This window comes from Ornithorhynchus anatinus, chromosome 6 (genome assembly GCF_004115215.2).
Source record: "Ornithorhynchus anatinus isolate Pmale09 chromosome 6, mOrnAna1.pri.v4, whole genome shotgun sequence".
NCBI lineage: Eukaryota > Metazoa > Chordata > Mammalia > Monotremata > Ornithorhynchidae > Ornithorhynchus > Ornithorhynchus anatinus.
The window spans coordinates 22383837-22404961 of NC_041733.1; the positions used below are offsets into that span (position 1 = coordinate 22383837).

The following is a 21125-nucleotide window of genomic DNA, read 5'->3' on the forward strand; positions in this document are numbered from 1 at the left end:
TTGTGGCATAAACTTGCAGTTTTCCCTCCACTAGACTGTAAACTCCTCGTGGGCAGGGAATGTGTCTGATACATTGTTAATAATAATAATTGTAGTATTTGTCAAGTGCTACGTGCCAGGCACTGTACTGAGCTTTGGGATGGATACAATAAAATTGGGTTGGACACAATCCCTCTCCCATGTGGGGCTTACAGTCTGAATCCCCATTTTACAGATGAGATAATTGAGGCACAGAGAAGTGAAGTGACATCCCCAAGGTCACTCAGCAGACGAGTGGTGGAGCCGGGATTAGAACCCATGACCTTCTGACTCCCAGGTCCGAGGTCTATCCACTGTGCCATGCTGCTTCTCCAGCATCATGTTATACTGTACTTGCCCAAGAGCTTAACAGTGCTTTGTACAAAGTGAGCACTCAAATATGATTGATTGATTGATCTCTGCTGCTGTTGCTCTGCATTCCATTCTTTCATTCAGTAGTATTTAGTGAGCACCTGATGTGCACAGAGCACTGAACTAAATGCTGGGGCAAAGTCCAAGAATTAAGACTTAGACATAGCCCCTGCCCCATCCTGGGGTTCACAGTGTAAGGATGGGGTTAGGAGGGATGGCCACAGAGGAACAAGGAAATACTGATATAATAAAAACCAAAAATGGACAGCAGAGAGAGATTATATACATGGCAAAAGGCTGATCAGTCAAAGTCCAAACTTCAGGACTTTCCCAATGTTCTAAATGTTTGGGAAGTGTGGCTTTCAGTTCAGCTTTCACTTTCAGGACTCGGCCTTGGTGCTCACGCTCAGACGGGTACATTCTCCGTGTGTGTGTGTGCACGTGCGTGTGTGTGTGCCAACTGGCCCCCAGAGGGTGACCTAATGTGAAGGGATTGGAATGCAATTCCTAAAAAGAGATTGAAAATCCCCGCTCTAAACCTTGTACTCTGAGGATTTCAAAGCACTTTTAGACAGAGAAAATAAGAAATGATATTTGTTCGAATGTCTTAACCTTATTTGGGCACTAAGACACGAACACATTTAGAGGTTCTTCCCTCATCTGGGCTTTTTCTACAGCAAAAACCACTTTTAGGTACTTTCCCTAAATAAATAATAGGAATTGTGGTAATTAAGCACTTACTATTTGGCAAGCACTGTTATAAGTGCCAGGGTGGATATAAGGAAATCGAGTTGGACACAGTCCCTGTCCCTCATGGGGCTCACAGTCTTAATCCCCATTTTGCAGATGAGGTAACTGAGGCACAGAGAAGAGAGATGACTCTCCCAGGGCCACACAGCAGACAAGTGGTGGACCCTGGAATAGATGCATGACTTTGAGACTCCCAGGCCCATGCTCTATCCATCTCGCAAATGAGTCACCCAGACTAAACAAACGCACCCAACTCTCACTCCTGAAATGATTAGGTATATGAGTTGTGCCCTCAGACCTTGAGGAGATTCGGGAGGCTAGCTAGTCTGCCGATGCTCTTAAAGAAAAAGTTTTAAAAATTCCACATATGAGTCTAATGAAAGGCAAATCAACCTGGCTCTGAGTTGCTCACATAGTAACTATAATAATAGCGATATTTGGTAAGCACATAAGTGCCAAACACTGTACTGTGAGGACTGGGCTAGAGACAAGATAATCAGGTCGGATAAAGGCCCCTTGCCACATGGGAATCTCGGGGTAAGGGGAAGAGAGAATGGGTACTTATATTACAGATAAGGAAACTGAGGCACAGAGAAGTTATGTGACTTGCCTAAGATCACACAGCAGGAAAGTGGCAGAGCGAGGATTAGAACCCAGGTCCTCTGACTCCCAGACCCGTGCTCTTTCCACTAGGCCATGCTGCTTCAGTGTGCACTTATGTGCAATCAGCCACCAGTTTACATGGCACAGCTGAGAGTAGAGCAGCAGGGACAGGGATGGCTTCCGCCCACATCCATTACCATGTGGGTTTGAGGCCAGGACTAGTGGGACTGGATAGGGGAGGGGGTGGGGGCACATGACAAGTTCGGATAGAAGTGAAAAAGGGCTGGCTTCTTTGGAACAGGGGACTGATAAAGTGGTGGTAGGGTCTCTCCAAAGCCAAAGGGAAGAGGGACACAGTTTTGAGAAGCACAAAACATGAGGGGAGGAAACATAACTAGTAGGGGTAGGAGAAGTAAAGAAAAATGGTGACCAAACTGAGGTCACCTACATTGTCCTCTCCTGGTTCTCCTCCTTTCTCTCTGGGTGCTCATTCTAATGCTATTGATATTTGTTAAGCAATTACTATGTGCCAGGCACTGTACTAAGCACTAGGGTGGATACAAGAAAATGGAGTTGGACACAGTCCTTGTCCCATAGGGAGCGTCACAGCCTCAATTTCCGTTTTACAGATGAAGTAACTGAGGCACGGAGAAGTGAGTGACTTGCCCAAGGTCACACCATAGATGAGTGCTGGAGCATGGATTAGAGCCCAGGACCTTATGACTCCCAGGCCCATGCTCTATCCACTCCACCATGACTCCTCTGTCTCATTCAACCCATCACTGAATCCTGTCGGTTCTACCGTCACAACATTGCTGAAATCCACTCTTTCCTCTCCATCCAGACTGTCACATTAATCCAATCACTTATCCTATCCTGCCGTGATTATTGTCAGCCTCCTTGCTGACTTCCCTGCCTCCTTCCCCACTCCGGTCCATACTTCATTCTGCTGCCCAGATCATTTTTCTACAAAAAAAGATCAAATCGTGTTTCCCCACTCCTCAGGAAACTCCAGTGATTGCCCATCCTCCTCTGCATCAAACAAAAACTCCTCATCATTGGCTACAGAGCACTTAAGCACCTTGCCCCCTCCTACCTCACCTCGCTACTCTCTTACTAGAATCCAGCCTGCACACTAAGCTCCTCTAATGCTAACCTTCTCAGTGTACCTCAATCTTATCTAACTTGCCACCGACCTCTCTCCCGCATCCTGCCTCCAGTCTGGAACACCCTCCTTCCTCAAATCCGGCAGACAATTACCCTCTCCCCCTTCAAAGCCTTATTAAAGACATATCTCTTCGAAGAGGCCTTCCCTGACTAAACCCTCCCTCTTCCCTCACTCCCTCTGCATTGCCCTGACTTCTCCCTTTTTTCATTCCCCCTCCCAGCCCCACAGAATCATGTACATATCTGTAATTTATTTATATTAATGTCTGGGCCCCCCTGAGAGACTGTAAGCTTATCGTGGGCAGGGAATGTGTTTGTTTACTGTTATATTGTACTCTGTCAAGCAGTTAGTACAGTGCTCTGCACACCATAAGTGCTCAAATATTGTTGAATGAATGGATATTCCCCATTAGTTTCTCTCTTTCTCTCTCCCCTGACCCTTTTAACCAGTCTGGTCAATGCTTTGCCATGAGTTGACTAGAATTAGACTTCAGCTGCCCCTACCCACACCTGCCAGGGAACTACTTCCTGGAGGCAGAAGAGAGTGCTTACGGGAAATGGACAGCTCTCGTAAGACAGTTCCCTTCCCTGGTTAGCTTTGTGCTACCCTACGTCAGACCAGACATGTCTGGAGGTACTGCTGAAACAGAAATCAAGAACAACTGCAGCTCGGTAGTGGAAGCTGTTTCTGTTTGACATTTTTAGCATTTTCATATCGTGGTTGTGGACATTTCCTCGCAGAAACCCTTTGAGGTTTCCACAGTCTCTGTGATCTCCTTCCAAAGCTGATCTGAGTTTCTCAGATTGCCCCTTGGGTTCAGTGGCCAGGCCAGGGTCATGCAGAGAGTGACCAGACTGATGTCATGCTATCTGCTTTGTGTTAAAAAAAAAATTGCAATTGCTAGGTCTCCAGGAGTTCTTCAAAGGCAGCAAAAACTGGCTATTAAACTAAAATGACTTCAGGCAAATTAGGCCTGCTCTTGTTTCTCACTTGTAGGAAAGCACAGGCTAAGTAGGGCCCAGAGAGGATCAGAAAGAGCCGATTTGGATTATACAATCACTGACCTTGCCAGTTAATATCCAAGGTCCTCGAAAGGCAGATCTCCACAACTTCGCATAAACCCAAAACAGCCTTAGAGGGGGCAGAATCACCCAGACATTAAAGAGGAGATGGAATGAATTTGCTTCGAGCCATAATCTTAGCAAAGGTCCTTTACGTGCTACATACAAACACATTTATTATTAATAATAATATAATAAATAGTATTTGTTAAGCACTTACTATGTGTCCAGCACTGTTCTAAACACTGGGCTAGACACAAACTAATCAGGTTGGACACATTCCCTGTCCCACATGGGGCTTATAGTCTTAATCCCCATTTTACAGATGAGGTAACTGAGGCGCAAAGAAGTGAAGTGACTCGCCCAAGTTCACCCAGCAGGCAAGTGATGGAGCCAAGATTAGAACCTGATTCCTTCTGACTCCCAGGCCAGGGCTATATACGCTAGGCCATGCTGCTTCATATAATAATAATAATTGTCATATTTACCAAGCACTCGCTCTGTGCCAGGCAGCGCGCCAGGCACTGGGGTGGATACAAGCAAATCAGGTGGAACATAATCCCTGTCCTATATGGGGCTCACAGTCTTAATCTCCATTTCACAGATGAGGCACTGAGAAGTGAAGTGACTGGCCTAGAGTCACACAACAGACAAGTGGCAGAGCTGGGATGAGGACCCAGGTCCTTCTGACTCCCAGGCCCGCGCTCTATCCATTAGGCCATGCTGCCTCTCTCATAGCTTAGAGTCAACTCTGCCTTGCATCTGGGGCAAATCCAGCCATTATGAAGACCTGTCCCATAGGTCGACCTGTCAAATCCTAATAGGTCTGATTTTTAAGGACCATCTTGAAGGGAGACTCTGGAACACCTGATGTAGTTGGAATAGAAAGTGGGAGACCAGATGCTGGCTCTAAATGGAACCAGAGTAGGAATCTGTGGCTTCTTAGGAACCTGTCAGTTCCACCTTCACAATATTGCTAAAATCCACCCTTTCCTTTCCATCCAAACAGCTACCACGTTAATACAATCACTTATTCTATCCTCCCTCGATTACTGTATCAGGCTCTTTTCTCTCCCACTCTAATCCATACTTCACTCCGCTGCCTGGATCATTTTTCTACAAGGACATTCAGGACTTGTTTCCCCACTCCTCAAGAAACTTCATCCACCTCCACATCAAACAAAAACTCCTCACCATTGGCTTCAAAGCACTCAATCATCTTCCCCCCACCACCTCACCTCACTACTCTACCATAACCCAGCCCTTATACTGTGCTTCTCTAATGCTAACCTTATCAGTTCCTCGACTTCATCTCTCACCACCGACCCCTCGCAATCTCTCCACATCCGACTCCCCTCCTTTAAAGCCTTAATGAAGGTGCATCTTCTTCAAGAGGCCTTTCCCTAAGCCCTCATTTCCTCTTCTCCCACTCCATTCTGCGTCACCCTGACTTGTTACCTTTATTCATCCGCTTCCCAGCTCCACAGCACATATGTACATATCTGTAATTTATCTGTTTATATTAATATCAGTCTCCCCCTTTAGACTTTAAGCTCGTTGTGAGTAGGGAATGTGTCTATTATTTTGTATTATCCCAAGTGCTCAGTATAGTGCTGAACACACAGTAAGCACTCCCTAAATACAGTTGAATGAATGAATAAATGAACGATCACCAAGGATCAGAAGACTCGCAAGAAGCGCAAGTGTAGATGCCAGGAGAACTCTCCATCTACGTGTACAAGGTCCTGAAGCAGGTCCACTCTTTCACCAGCATCTCAATCAAGGTCATAGAAATCATGGATTCATTTGTCAACGACATGTTCGAGTGAATCACCAGCAAGGCCTCCCATCTGGCGGGCTCTAAGAAGAACTTGACCGTCATGTCCTGGGGGATCATAGTGGTTGTGTGCCTGATACTTCCCTGGGAGCTGGCCAGCTATGCGGTGTCCGAGGGCACCAAGGCCCTCACCAGGTACAACGCCTAGAAGAGAGATGCCTGTGAGATCCCTCGTGCACCAAACCCAGAGGCTCTCGGCAGAGCCGCATGCACTTCTTGAAAGAGCCTCAACAGCTCATTTCCAGGTATGTCGGTGTTCCCTCCTCCCCACTCCGTGGCCTGGAGTCAGGATCTGCGGCCTAGCATTAAGCCCCCTAGGTTTTGCAGGGCACGCCGCCGCCGATTCCCTACCACCCCGCAGTCTTCACGCCTGGATCACTTGGGGACTGGCTCCTGTGGTCCCTGCTCCTCACCGCTGATGCCACGGTGCAACTCCAGCCCATGGCCCAAGTGCACAGCTGCAGGTGGAGGTGCTGCCGCAGAAGGACTCCTGCAGTGCCTCTGCCTTCTCCCTCTTAGTCCTTCCCAGCCTGGGGATGGTTCTGCACCCCACAGCACCCTGCATCCCCCTAAAACCTTGGCCGTAGGGACTGCCCCAGTCAATCTGTGGGAGATCGCAGCAGTGCCAGGCTGGTGGATCTGGACAGAAGATGGAGAGCCAGAAGTAACTTTTGGAACCAACATTCAGGACTTTTCGTGCAGTAGGGGAAAACTTTGAGGAGTTAAAAAAAGACCGTGGGGAGCTGACTGACTAAAGAACCCAGTGGCAAGCTGTAAATATAGACTGAGCACTCAGAGGCAAATGCCAGGCCATGAAAGATTCACACGGGAAGGACAGACATAAGGACCAGAAGCTGCCTGCATCAACTCTAGGGTGGATTTTATGATATGGATATGCAAATGGCTGAATGGTTTCAAAGCTCTGCAGGCCGTGATGTACTCACTCAGCACCTAGACCTGCGGCAATGTGCTGAGGCATCCGGGAGGATGTGGGAATAAAGTTGCTTATCCACCAATGTGATGCTGTTCCTCATTTTCTAACCTAAACTCTCTGGAAGTGGTAACAGTTGGCAGGAAACCTAAGCTGCAGGTGATTGCACCAGCTCGTCCGTTGTCTTTTTGAAAAGAACGCCAAGCTGGGCACTAGTTCTAATAGTGAAGGGAACAGGGGAGGCGGAGAACCTGGTACAGACCATAGACGTTACTCACGATGGTGACCTGTTTCCACACACTTCCTGTGGGAGGAGAAAGCTCCTAGGTCAAGGAAACCCCTTCTGGATCAGGGCAGAGTGGATTCAGAGAAGAAAACCCCAACAGGGACAGCACTATTTTACACTCCAGAAACCGGGTGATGCCTACCCTCCTGCCCCTGGCCTGGAACACCTACCCTTCCTCATATTCGACAGACAATTTCTCTCTCCCCTCTGCCCCCTACCCCTTCAAAGCCTTAGTGAACACCCATCTCCTCCAAGAGGCCCTCCCCAACCAAGCCCTTCTTCATTCATTCAATCGTATTTATTGAGCGCCTACTGTGTGCAGAGCACTGTACTAAGTGCTTTCTTCTTCTCATACTCCCCTCTTCATCACCAACTTGCTCCCTCCATTCATCCCCCTTGTATAGAATGTAGGTTTGGACAGAATATGTTCAGGTCAAAAGCAAGTACTATTTGAGGGAGGTTAAACACCACTGCAATGGGCAGGGACTGTCTCTATCTGTTGCTGATTTGTACATTCCAAGCGCTTAGTACAGTGCTCTGCACATAGTAAGCACTCAATAAATACTATTGAATGAATGAATGAATGAAGATCCACCCAAAACCTAGCTGGAAAAAAGAATCTCTAAAGAGAAATGAAAACATGCCCCATTCTAATTTTTTGGGGGGGAAGCCATCCAATGACCACATTTCCTCCAAGAAATGCCTTCCCTGATTAAGCCCTCTTTTCCTGGTTTGTTCTCCCTTCTGCATCGCGCATGCACTTCAATCTATGACCTTTGAACGTTTAATATTTGCCCCACCCCTACTCCCACAGCACTTAGTACATAAAGTTATATATTATAAATTATGTATTTAGTCATATTAATGTCTGTCTTGTCCTCTAGACTGTAAGCTCGTTAAGGGCAGGGAACATGTCTGCTGTACATATTCTGTTGTATTGTGTTCTCCCAAGCATTTAGTACGGTGCTCTCTGTACATAGTAAGCACTCAATAAATGACTGATTAATTCATGATGTCTTGATCCAGGGCTGAGAAGGCAGAAGGCAGTGTGGCCTAGTGGAAAGCATATGGGATTGGGAGGCGGAAGACCCCAGTTCTAATCTTGGCTCTCCCCTGGCCTACTGAAGGACCTTGGGCAGTCACAACCTCAGTTTCCTCATCTGTTATATGTGGATAAAATCCCTGCTCTCCGTTGTGATTGTGAGCCTTGTATGGGACAGGGGCTGTTTCTGACCTGGCTGTCTTGTATCTCTCTGTGTTTAGGATATGGTCTTGTATAACTTCAGTGCCTAGTTCAGGGCTTGGTACATAATAAGCACAATTATTAAAGTAAATGCTTGATAAGTATCAGAATAATCCAGTGTAAAGAGCTGGGGTCCAGGTGTTAGCCATTTCCTTTGCCCCATCAAGTAATTCCCCCTTTTTCTATATTAGTCCACTGTCCCTACCTTCCACCTTAGCCTATGAGTGAGACCTGGTTAAGGAATAGACAAAATTCAAGCCTTCTTTTAAAACTTTTTATAATACACATAAAGTCAGTACCTCAGGGGAACAAAAAAGTGCCTTCTTCAAAGAAAGATAGTGAAGCAGCGTGGCCTCGGGGCTAGAGAGCATAGGCTTGGGATCCAGAAGGACTTGGGTTTTAATCCTGGCTTCGCCACTTCTCAGCTGTGTAACTTTGGGCAAGTCACTTCACATCTCTATGCCTCAGTTACTTTATCATAAAAATGGGGGAAAAGACTGTGAGCCCCATATGCAACAGGGACTATGTTCAACCTGATAAGTTTGTATCTACCCTAGTACTTAGTAGAGTGCCTGGCACATAGTAAGGGCTTAACAAATACCATGGAAAAAGAAAATGGAATTGAGCCAGCCCAACCCAGAAGCAGCTGCCCCCAACCCGAGACCACAGGCCATGCAAAGAAACACAACCCTCCTTTCTGTAACCCCCCCTTAACCCAGTCCTCCTGGTAGAGCCCCAAAAGGCAGAGCCCAGAGAAACCTCGGTGTTCAAAAGATGCACCCAAAAACAGTATTAGGGGGAAGAGATTGGAAAAACACATTGGTGACCTCAAAAGCTGGGGAATAGGATGACACTAGAACTCAGATAGTAGTGACTTGGAAGCGAGGAGGAGGCTTGCTCATCTATATGGTGACAGTTGGCCTCTCCTCTACCATGACAGCCCATGAAACAACCTGCAGGGAGCTACTCGGGGGAACATTACCTCCTCTGCCCCAACTACAATGATGGGCATCCTGCCCAAGAGGACAGTCACATCCCTAGGGATACGGGGCTCATCCCGGGCTCAGAAACCTTAGCCAAATGATCAACAAACTTAAGTTGGGATTCCTTAAACTCAGGGCTCCTCCTCAATCAAGAAGCTAATTCCATATCTCCCTCTCCCCATGCCCTCTTATCTGGGCCTCAGGGAAACATTAGGAAGGCCCCTGCCCAGAGAAACTATTGGACTTTGATGCCTGCTGCCTCTCTATCCAGATTTCAGGGAATATGACAGAAAGTCTTCTTTTCCGCCCCTCTCCACACTAAGGCAAAATAAGGGGAATGAGGAAGAATAGATCTACCCCTTGGATTATATTTCCCGAGTAAATTTGTGTGTAAGGGAGACATCTTGTTCCACCCATTCTTCCTTAGAGGCTAAGGCTGGGGAACCAGTCCCTGTTAATATAGAACTTAATCCAGCAGACAGAGCCAAATTTGGGCAAACCGCCCCCCACCCTCTCAAGCTTGGAGAGGGGTGTATGAAAGGGAGAAGGAGTTGCCACCTTTAAGAAGTGGTCTGGCCACAGACCTGCTCCTGGAAAACCTTCACAGTCTAAAACCACCACAGAACCAAGGGTCACAGGGGTGGGGGTGGGATTGTGGTGTTTTTTTTTATCTGGATGGACCCTGAATAGTCAAAATGCTAAGTCAAAGCCCATGGCCAGCTCCTGAATCTCCTCCAATACAGCTCGTAAAGTAAAACTTTTCATGGTGAAGGGTAAGAGGAAGGAAAGGGCTCTCCAAAGTGCTAATCAAGAGTTAGGATTAGCAGGGCCCTGATGAGCTCCAGGGCCAATTCCAGGAATAAAAGCACTGCTGAAAGGAAGGCTTCACTCTAACTTTGTTGGGAATAATCTCTCAGTACTGGGCCAGGCACTCCTCTGATGCAGACATCAGTAAAACCTTGGGGGGGGGCAGAGAGGGTGTAGACCTCCTAATGAAAAATACTGATGGGCTGAGTCAGAGCAGAGATCTAGGGATGCTGAGAACTTCAGACTCACGAGGAATACGCATTTTGGAAAGAAAAGCTGACCACTGACTTCCTGAGAAGAGAGATATTAGCTGAATCTCCCGCTCATCTTATTGTTCCGTAATCTCCACATTCGAGCTGGAGTCCCCTCTGCACACCAGCACAGTGACTACTAATCTTGTCGATGAGTTCAGCCATGATTTCTCTTTCACCACTCCTGCCCCCGGCGATCTAGCAATCCATTTGCTCATTTATTCCAAATGGGGAGAAGAGCCCCCAGGAAGGAAGTCTTGAAAAACCAATTAGCCAGCAACAGCAAACAGGAAAATATAAATTAAGGGGCTTAGATAAGCATTGCACTCCTTCACCAGCTATGGCTTCTGAGCAGCAGGATGGCAGGAAGGAGTCAGGCATGAGATCAGGAGAGTTCATCTTCACACTGAACCTTTTCCCTGAGGTATCCAAAGCATTCCTCTTTCCATTTTATGGTTGAAGACCCAAAGGCCGTGAGATGGAAAAAACAACAGACTACGTGGGGTAGAGTCAGGAAGAGGCCTCAGGGAGTCTTCCCTCTGCGTCCCTGCTCCAGAGAGACTTCTTAGTCAGGGTAGCCAGGCCCAGTGCTCTTTGTGGAGTCACCGGAGAGGACGATAGGATACTTACTGATGGGGACCATATTTCCCCAGAAAAGCATGCAACAGACAAAAATCAAACCAACAAGCAGCAACTCTCTCCCACACCAGGTTGAGACCCAACAGGGAAGCAGGCAGAGGCAGGGGACACGGCAGATCACCTGAAGCCCTTTTCACCAAGGGGGAAGGATTGAGAAGACAAAGGGAAAGGCCAGGGGGACCTCCAGGGCATTTGACCAGTGGGTAAGGGAAAGGCGAACCATTCCTAGAGTCCCGAGAAAAAACCGTTCTCTGCAGTAGCAGCGTCTGTTCTGTCCATTCCCCGGCCGCCCCGTGATCCCCGGCCCGGGGTGGGGGTGGTAGAGTATTTCAGGGGATAGCGGATGAAGAGCCGGTCCTCCTCCTTCTTGAGCCAGCGCAACAACTTGGTGATGACGTTGATGGCACCAGCCTTGGTGACCAAAGGGCTAAAGCAGGTGTACAGCTCAAATTTGCTGGTGACCTGGAAAGGGAAGATGGAAGTCAAAACCCTCAGAGCCCCTCCCACCAGCCCCTCCCTATGTAGCTGGGCAGGATCACCCCCAGGTCTAGGCAATCTCTCAAATTCTGCCTTAAACCTTGATTGAATCCTGGTCCAGTTATATCACCCCAGGTTAAACTGAGGTCAGCAACCCACCCAGCTTCTCATTAATGGCCACCCCCGGCACGTCCTTTTTCTGTTATTCAAGGAGAAAAACCTGAAGGAAAATAGAAATGGAATCCAAAGACTCCTGTTTCCAACCCAGTGATCTCTTTGTTTCTTTCTTTCTCTCTCTCCCTCCCTATATATATATTTATCTCCCTCTCTGTATATATAGAGCTATATGGAGAGAGAAAGATCATCTATCTATATATATCTAGATATAGATATAGAGAGATAGAGATAGAGATATATATATCTATAGCTATAGAGATAGATATATATTCATCTAGCCCCACTCCCACCCCACAACCACTTCCTCCAAGGTCTCACCCATGCCAGCAGGGTTTCCTTCTCAGCCACATGATAGATTAGGCGGAGAGGCCGGGAGTTGCTGTGGAGGCGGCTGTGCAAGTAGTGATAGAGATCAAAGAGGCGTTGTCGCTCGCTCTGGCTGCAGTAGGGCCCTTCCATTTCAGGGCTGCAAAAGCAAGACATGGCTGGCTCAAGGGTTGGCTCTGACACTCCAATCAATCAATCAATCATATTTACTGAGCACTCACTGTGTGCCCGGCACTGTACTAAGCAATTGGGGAAGCACAATATAACAATAGACATATTCTCTGCCCATGGCGAGCTTACAGACTCGAGGAGGAGGCTTTGGAGTCAGGGCTCATGAGTTCGAATCCCAGCTCTGCCACTTGTTGGCTGTGTGACTGTGGGCAAGTCACTTAACTTCTCTGTGCCTCAGTTCCCTCATCTGTAAAATGGGGATTAAGATTGTGAGCCCCACGTGGGACAACCTGATTCCCCTATGTCTACCCCAGCGCTTAGAACAGTGCTCGGCACATAGTAAGCGCTTAACAAATACCAACATTATTATGAGAAGCAGCGTGGCTCAGTGGAAAGAGCACGGGCTTTGGAGTCAGGGCTCATGAGTTCGAATCCCAGCTCTGCCACTTGTTGGCTGTGTGACTGTGGGCAAGTCACTTAACTTCTCTGTGCCTCAGTTCCCTCATCTGTAAAATGGGGATTAAGATTGTGAGCCCCACGTGGGACAACCTGATTCCCCTATGTCTACCCCAGCGCTTAGAACAGTGCTCGGCACATAGTAAGCGCTTAACAAATACCAACATTATTATTATTATTATTATAAATTAATGATGAATATGTACATAAGTGATGTGGGGCTGGGAAGGGGGTGTGTGAATAAAGGGAGGAAATCAGGACGACGCAAAAGGGAGTGGCAGAAAAGGAAAAGAGGCCTTAGAAAAGTTGTGCCGTCAATAAGGCTTTGAAGGGGAGAAGAGAGTAATTGCCTGTCGGATATGAAGAGGGAGGGCGTTCCAGGACAGAGGAAGGACGTGTGCGGTGAGATAGACAAGATCATGGTACACTGAGAAGCATCACAGGAGCAAAGTGTGCGGGCTGGATTGTAGTAGGAGAGTAGCGAGGTGAGGTAGGAGGGGGCACGGTGACTGATTTAAAGCCGATGGCAAGGAGTTTCTGTTTATTGTGGAGGTGGATGGGCAACAACTGAAGGTTCTTGAGAAGTGGGAAAACACGACTAAACATTTTTGTGGAAAAATGATCCGGCCAGCAGAGTGAAGTGCGAACTGGAGTGGGGAGACACAGGAGCAGGGAAGTCAGCAACAAGACTGCTGCAGTATTCAACATGGGATAGGTTAAGTGCTTGGATTAAGGTGGCAGCAGTTTGGATGGAGAGGAAAGGGCGGACTTTAGCAACACTGTGAAGGTTGAACGGAGAGGATTTAGCGATAAGTTGAACGTGTGGGCTGAACGACAGAGAGAAGTCCAGGATAATGCCGAGGTTATGGGCTCGTGTGACTGGAACGATGGTGATGCCGTCTACCGAGATGGGAAAGTGAAGGGAAGGACAGGGTTTTGGGGGGAAGATAAGGAGTTCTGTTTTGGACATGTTAAGTTTTAGGTGACAGCAGGACATCCAAGTAGAGGTGTCTTGACGGTATGAGAAAATGCAGGACTGCAGAGAGGGAGAGAGATCAGGGCTGGAGATGGAGATTTGGGAATCGTCCGCATAGAGGTGGTAGTTGAGCCATGGGAGCAAATGAGTTCTCCAAGGGAGTGAGTGTAGATGGAGAATAGAAGGGGAACCCCAGAATTGAACCTCGAAGGACACCCATAGTTAGGGTGTTGGAGGCAGAGGAGAAACCCGCAAAACAGACTGAGAATAAGCGGCCAGAGAGTTAGGAGGAGAAATAAGAGAGGACAGTGGCAGTGAAGCCAATGTTTGCATTTGCCATATTATCCTCTCTGAGGGCGGGCAAAAAGTAAGGATCAGCTTTTCCCCATTTCCAGCTGAAGAAACTGAGGTCCGGAGAGGGGAATGAACCCAAAGGGTCTGGGAAATTGGGCAGAAGCACCATACTTTTCTGATCCAAGTTCTGCTCATCCTTGTAGAAAATCCACAGGAGCAGAAACCTGGCTTTATTATATTATTACTATTATGATATTTATTAAGCGTTTACTATGTGTCAAGCACTTCACGTTTCCTGTGCCACCCAGTCAGTGGGGTTTATTGAGCACTTACTGTGTGTACAGCACTGTTCAAGTGCTTGGGAAAGTACAATAGAGTTGACAGACACAATCTCTGTCCTCAAGGGGCTGAGAGTCTAGTGGAGCTTAGTGGCTAAGATCTGAGTCCCTAGTAACAATCATCCTCTGACAGACCCATAAATCTACAATGGCTTGGGAGGGACATGGGCTCCAAGCTGTAAAAAAAAAAATAAAAATGCAGGGGGAAGGGGTGATGGAGAGCTTTAATCTGCATCAACCTCATAGGATCTAATCAAGGGTTGGTAGCCTCCTGCAGCCCCACCCCAAACCTACACAGCAACACTGCCTTAGATGTCTCCAGCCTCTGCACCCAGAGGTCCTTGCTGCGCTTAGACCCAGATTAGCCGAAAGCGAATGTTTCAGCATGGAAACTGAGGCCAAGAGTTGGGACAGACCTTTCCCCTAGTCATGCAGCAAGCCAGCGGTGGCCACGAGCAGAGAACCTACTCCGCCACACTCAGTAACAACATTCCGACTGCCTGCACAGGACAGGATGGAGAGAACAGTACTAACATCAAGTGTTTATATTTTGGCAATATATGTTACACACACACACACACATCCCCCCGTCCTCCCCCACCCCACTTTTCATGTGCTGGTTTTTAAAAAAAGTCATGTGATGCGGGGAAGCCACTGGGTTTATTTCAGTAAATACAATTAGTTGATCTTCCTTCCTGTCTGGGTGCCTGGGCAGGTTGAGGGTGGGGGATTCTAACCCCCAGCTCCCAGGAGCACCCGTTTCTCCATTCCTGAGCCAGAGTTCAGAGGAGAAGGCGGTTCAAAGAAGGCTGGGGTCAAAATTCTCCTTTGGAGTCAGGCTGCTGCAGACAAAAATGCACAAATGGCCACGTGTCCAAACACTAGACTATTTCATCTCATCTGCGGCCACCTGTGAGAGAAGAATGAACCCTACCCTTTGGCCGGGTGGCCGTGCACTGCCTGGCTTATATGCCCTGACTGCACACTGCTCATCTATCCATTTATAAAGTCAGGGGAGAGAGACTCCTTCTGTGAGAATGTGTGCTTTGGAGAGAATGGCACGGCAGGATTAGAGAACATGACGTCTACCTTTCTACAGTGCTCCGCACACAGTAAGCGCTCAATAAATACGATTGAATGAATGTCAGAAGAAACAGATGTGGGCAGAAGCACAGCGGGGGACTCCAGGTCCACCAGTGAGAGTTTTCCTTCACAAGGGCTGTGTGAGAACGCGACTCCAGCATTTTAGGATGGTCAACATAGCCACTCATTTTCACAACACCCATGCCTCCTCCCTCCGTAAGTAGGGGATGACTGTGCCGTGGAGTGAGAAGAGAAGTAACCAACCCAGGCTCCCGCAAAATGAGTGACCCAGATGGAACAGAACCCAGGAGTTCCAGCAACTCCTCCATTCGCCCACTTTCAGCACATCACAACGACACTTGCTAGAAACTGAAAGAAGCCAGTGGCATCACCCCTACTTCAGGCTACCTCTCACCACACGGCAAGGGTGGGGAGAAGATGAGGAAAAAGAGGTGGGTTATTCTATTCTGACAGTGGCATTTAGAATCCGACAAATCAGGCTTCCTGGAGTCTAGGGATGTGAGGAGAGGCCCAGAATTCTCCACATTTAGGAGGAGGAGGGAGCAGAACCCAGTTCTCTCCTGCAGTCTCCCCACCTTACTGATTACCGTACCTGGTAAACTGAGGGAGCTGCCGGTAGTTATCGGGAATGTCCAGGGGTTTGTACATGAAGTGTCGCAGGTCGGGCACGCCCACCAGTCCCACGCTGTAGGAGGGGCTGCGCAGGCCGGCGGCGATGGCCTGCAGGGCGTTCTGAGTCCGCATGCCCTCCTCCACCCGCCGTTTGCAGTCCGCCACGGCATAAAAGGCCTCCTTGTCGGTGGAAAGCAAGACGAGGCAGACGGTGCAGTCAGGGTCCAGGTATGAGATGTAAGCGTAGAAATAGCCATCGGGGTTGAAACGAGGGAGGCATATGGGTGTCCAGATCTCACCCGCCTGGAAAGCCGAGGAGGCGCCAATCAGGTTGAGCAGCAGATGCAGATCTGCAGGGTCCAAGCGGCAATCCTCAATGACAGCCCGCTCCTGCACTGTGGTTACCAGCTGGCTCCGGGCCACCAGGATGGAGAAGACCAGGTTGGGGGTGATGGCCTTCTGGAGGAGGGCTCCCAGAGCGTCCCGCAGGGAGGAGGGCAGAGGCAGGCACTGCACGGCCCCCAGGAGGAAACTGGGGTCCCACTCCACCAAGTCCAGCAAACTGTCCAGGATCTTCTCCGAGCCGGCCAGCAACCGCCGCAGGTCGTAGTTCTTCTTGCGCTCGAAGATCCGGGTGACGCTAGCCTGGGTTAGCATGCTGATAATTTGGTAGTAGACATAGAGCAACTCTTGGCGGAGCTGCTGCTCTGACTGCAGCGTTCGGGATACCGACACCAGCACTAGCGGACCTTGCTGCACAAACACCAGCTTGTGGTCATCTGTTGAGGCGGCGGGTAGGGGGTTGGGGGGAAGGGGAGAGATAGTTAGTCACCAAGTCTGTCGACTAAACCTGATTTTTTAGAGGCAGGTAAAATATTCAGTAGCGAGGACGTTTATCCCTTACTGGGTGGCAGGCAAGAGAATCATTCATTAGTATTTACTGAGCCCTTACTATGCGCAGAGCACTGTACTAAGCGCTCGGAATGTACAATTCGGCAACAGAATCGTAAATTTGCCAAGGCAACTATAGCCACTTTTGGATTCATGGTGGAGAACCACCTTCAAAATCCGCTGTCCGCAAAAGACCAGTCTAAAAAGGGATTCCCAGTAAAGCCGAGAGATCGGAAGCTAAAGGGCCAGCCTAGAAACACTATCTGATGTACAGAACAGCCAGCTTGAAAAGTGCAGGGACCCACCTGAGCTACCATCCCAAACCATGGTGCTTCTGTCGTAAGGACCCCACCCCAGGAGGCCCTCAATAGGGCTACCCTAAGAAGAGTGCGGATGAGAGACAAGCCCACCTGAGAAAATGGAGCGGATGGCATTATCACCGCTCTGGATGAAAGATACAAGCGCCATCATGACACCCATGGTGGAAGAGAGGGCCTCTTCGTTGCCATAGCGAGAATAGATGGGCTTTCCGGCCTCGCTCAGGACAAACACGTGCTTTCGGCGGCTCCGCCAGCTCTCTGCCGTCACGTCTTCATCCCTCTGCCCCAAGGCAACAGGTCCCGGGGGCTTCTCTAGCCCCACACTACTCCCCACTCCCAAGGATTGCCGGGAGTACTCGCTGGAGTCCTCTAGGGTGTTGTCAGTTGAGGCAGAATCAGAGAGCTCCTTTTCACTGGCCCCCTCGGGTTGAGGGGGTCCGGGGCCAGGACCCAGTTCCACAGGCCCATTACTCTGAACCACCTCTTTCCCCTCCAGGGTAGGGTCACTCTCACTTGCACCTGGGAAAACAGACCTCTCATCAGTTCTCATTTCCGTCACCCTATTATCGACGCCCAGTTCTCTCCCGCCACCCAGGTAGCCGGGCATACATCCACTGCGCTATCTACACTTAGTTTCACGGGTTCGTGACCTCCAAGACTGGGGTCCTGGGAGTTTCATTCCAACTCTGCCAATTTCTTGTGAGTCTGAGCACAGCCCTCCCACTCTCTGAATCTTGGATTTAGAGGGGAAAAAAATCAGCCAATTAAGAGCGGACCTTCTGCAGAAAAAACAGACTCCCAACTGCAACCCCTCCCCCCACCTCACCCAACTTCTCTATTAACTTCAATGGCGCCCCGAGAAAGTTGCTCGGCTGATGAATGTTCTCTCAGAGAGGGACGAGCCAAATGGAGATGTGGTCTGAATACTTCTGTCCCGAGGATTCGCTCGGCCCAGCTCCATCAACCTCTTCCTCCATCTCGTCCTCTAAACCGCGTGCCACTTCCCTCTTCACCTGCCCAGAACACAATCCTGCTAACCTAGCTCCACCGAACCGCGCTCGGCAGAATCTCTCGAGGCCTCCTCGAGGCCCGCAGCCGGCTCCTCCGTTTCGGCAGGGTCCCCCGAAGGCTCCCCCGCCTCGGGAGGGTCCCCCGAGGGCAACCCCGTCTCCTCGGGGACCATCTCTTCTGCGTCCGGGGCAGCAGGATCTCCGGCTTCCATCTCCGCATTCCAGGACGACCCTAGGGAGAGAAGGCCGCTGTAACTACCAGCCTCTTGGAAGACAAGCGTGGCAAACTGGGAGATCAAGCGGTGGTTGGGAAGGCTAGATGAACATCCAGGTCCTGGGAATGTCATCTGTCCTTCGGATGGGGTATCTCCACAGGGCAGCCGTTTAAACGCTTGAAACTCCTCGTGCGTTTTCCACTTCGGGAAGAGTGAGGCCGACTCTACGATACGCGGAAAGGCAAACGTAGAAGGAAGACGCCCCCCACCTAATACTCGGCCCGCATCCTACCTCCCGATCTCACTTAGCCTCACAAAAGTCCAGCTGGAAAGGGGTTCGGAGGCGGCAGAGAGTGAGAAAACCCGGCCAGGTTAATCTGCCCGTGGAACGCCCGGGAGACGCGATAATCCAAGTCATATGGCGACCGGGGCCACACGCCAATTTGGTCCGTAGGGATGAATCTACCGCCCACCGTCCCCTCGATCTCGGGAGTGAGCCTCTTATCTGTGCCTCAGTTTCCCTCCCGGAGCATCAGGGACTTCCTTTTATCCCTGAGAGGTAAATCCATCCCGTTAAAGCTTATGGAAAGAGCCCGGTCTTAGGAGTCCGAGGACACTGGTTCTAATCCCCGCTCCGCCACCTGTCAGCTGACTGCGGGCAAGCCACTGGACTTGGCTGGGCCTCAGTGACCTCATCTGGAAAATGGGGATGAAGACTGGGAGCCCCAAGTGGGGCACCCCCATGACCCTGTATCTCCCCCAGCGCTTAGAACAGTGCTCTGCACATAGTCAGCGCTTAACAAATACCAACATGACCACCCCATTACGCTGTATGTCCCCAGCGCTTAGAGCAGTGCTCGGCACATAGTAAGCGCTTAACGAATGCCAACATTATTATTATCCTGGTGGGAAAGAGACAAGGTCAGAGGCGGGGGGTCCTTCTTCTGTCGGTCTACCGCAGGGGGGGGGGGAGACCCTCCCCTGGTGGAACGGTCTCCACCCCCCAGGCCTAAACTGCCATTTCCATCCTCTCGTCCCCGCAGTGTGGGAGCCATTGGGGGGGGGGTCCCTGAGTGAGGCCCCCATTTCCTCCGACGCCTTCGCCGCACCTGGTGGGGGAGGGGAGTCCCGGGTCCGGCTCCGGGGTGCGGGAGGGGTGGGGGAGGGGGTGGGGGGGGACCTGGGGCCCGCAGCGGCCGCCGGCGCCACCACTTCCTGCTCCCGACAGCGCGGGGGGGCGGAGCCTCGTCCCCTGAGCCAATCACCGAGCGAGAGGGGCGGGACCTTAGGGGCCGGCGGCCACTCCTCGCGCGCCTCCGCGGGACCCGCCTCCCCTCCCGTCCAATCCGGCCCCGAGCGGCCTTTCGGCTCCGCCAATCGGAGGCCGAGGAGCCCGCGGGCTGGCCAATGGGGAGCGGCCGGCCGCCCAAGGCGTCGGCGTTGCCGGGGGCCGCGAAGGAGGTGGTGACGTCACGGGACCGGCCGCCGCCTGGGCAGCCCGCTCTGGAGAGAAGAGGCGGGAAAGGCGAGGCCCATCGTCCCGTCTCCGTTTTCCCGCTCCCTTTCCCTCCCTCTGACCGCGGCAACCCTCCGCGCTTCCGAGCCGGTCGAAAAGGGTCCCGCCCGCGCCTCGGCCCTCTGGGTGGCGTCAGGACAAAAAAATCATAACGATGATATTTGATTGGTATTTGTTAAGCACTTGCTATGGGCAGGGCACTGTTCTAATAATAATTAATAATGATGGCATTTGTTAAGCGCTTACTATGTGCCAAGCACTGTTCTAAGCGCTGGGGTCATGATAATAATTAATAATGATGGCATTTGTTAAGCGCTTACTATGTGCCAAGCACTGTTCTAAGCGCTGGGGTCATGATAATAATTAATAATGATGGCATTTGTTAAGCGCTTACTATGTGCCAAGCACTGTTCTAAGCGCTGGGGTCATGATAATAATTAATAATGATAGCATTTGTTAAGCACTTACTATGTGCCAAGCACTGTTCTAAGCACTGGGGGAGATACAAGGTAGTCAGGTAATCCCACTTGGGGCTCACGGGTCTTCATCCCCAGTTTACGAATGAGGGAACTGAGGCCCAGATAAGCAAAGTGACTTGCCCAAGGTCACACAGCAGATACGTGGCAGAGTGGGGATTTGAACCCATGACCTCTGACTCCCAAGCCTGGGCTCTAGCCACTACACCATGCTACAGGGTAATCAGGTTGGCCCACAGAGGGCTCACAGTCTTCATCCCCATTTTACAGATGAGGGAACAGGCCCAGAGAAGTGAAGTGACTTGCCCACAGTCACACAGCTGACAAGCGGCAGGGCCAGGATTAGAATCCATGACCTCTGACTCCCAAGCCCGGGCTCTTTCCGCTGAGCCACGCTGCGGCCTCTCACAAGGCAGCCTTGCCACGAAGCCGCCCGCGTTCTTTCCAACGGCCCGGCGCTGTGGGCGACCGACATTTGGGACGCCACTTGCTTAAGGTCGCCAGGGTGGCCACCTGGGCCCGTCGCCATCACCCACTCGGTGCCCCGGTCCCGTGGGGCGGAGATGGGTGGCCAGAAGCATCATTTAGGTGTCGACCACCGTTTAATGGCGGGCGCGGCAAGATTTCAGGGAACTGGATGTGAAGGCCCCAGCTGGTCCGCCCTCAGAGGTAGAAAAGTTTGGACGTTGGCGTTTGCTGTGGAATTTCGATGTCATACCGGTGTCGCGTTTGTTCCTTCAAGCGTACTGATTGAGCGCTGATTCTGTGCAGAGCGCTGGACTGAGTGCTTAGAATGGTCCATTCATTCATCCAATA

At 50.3% G+C, this 21125-nt stretch overlaps 1 protein-coding gene across 2 annotated transcripts; it reads right to left on the minus strand.

Moving 5' to 3' along the window:
• Positions 1–8529: 8529 nt before the first annotated feature.
• On the minus strand, positions 8530–19471 carry MON1B (MON1 homolog B, secretory trafficking associated). 2 transcript variants are annotated; one of them, XM_029067570.2, is made up of 6 exons: positions 19427–19471; positions 18131–18334; positions 17183–17611; positions 15862–16660; positions 11922–12069; positions 8530–11411 (listed from the first exon to the last, which is right to left on the minus strand). In XM_029067570.2, the coding sequence occupies exons 2-6, from the start codon at positions 18312–18314 to the stop codon at positions 11175–11177; spliced, it is 1797 nt and encodes a 598-aa protein (XP_028923403.1). In that variant the 5' UTR covers positions 18315–18334; positions 19427–19471; the 3' UTR covers positions 8530–11174. The 2 variants fall into 2 exon arrangements, with proteins under 2 accessions (XP_028923403.1, XP_001521011.3); XM_001520961.5 differs by lacking the exon at positions 19427–19471 and having other exon boundaries at positions 18131–18943.
• Positions 19472–21125: the final 1654 nt, after the last annotated feature.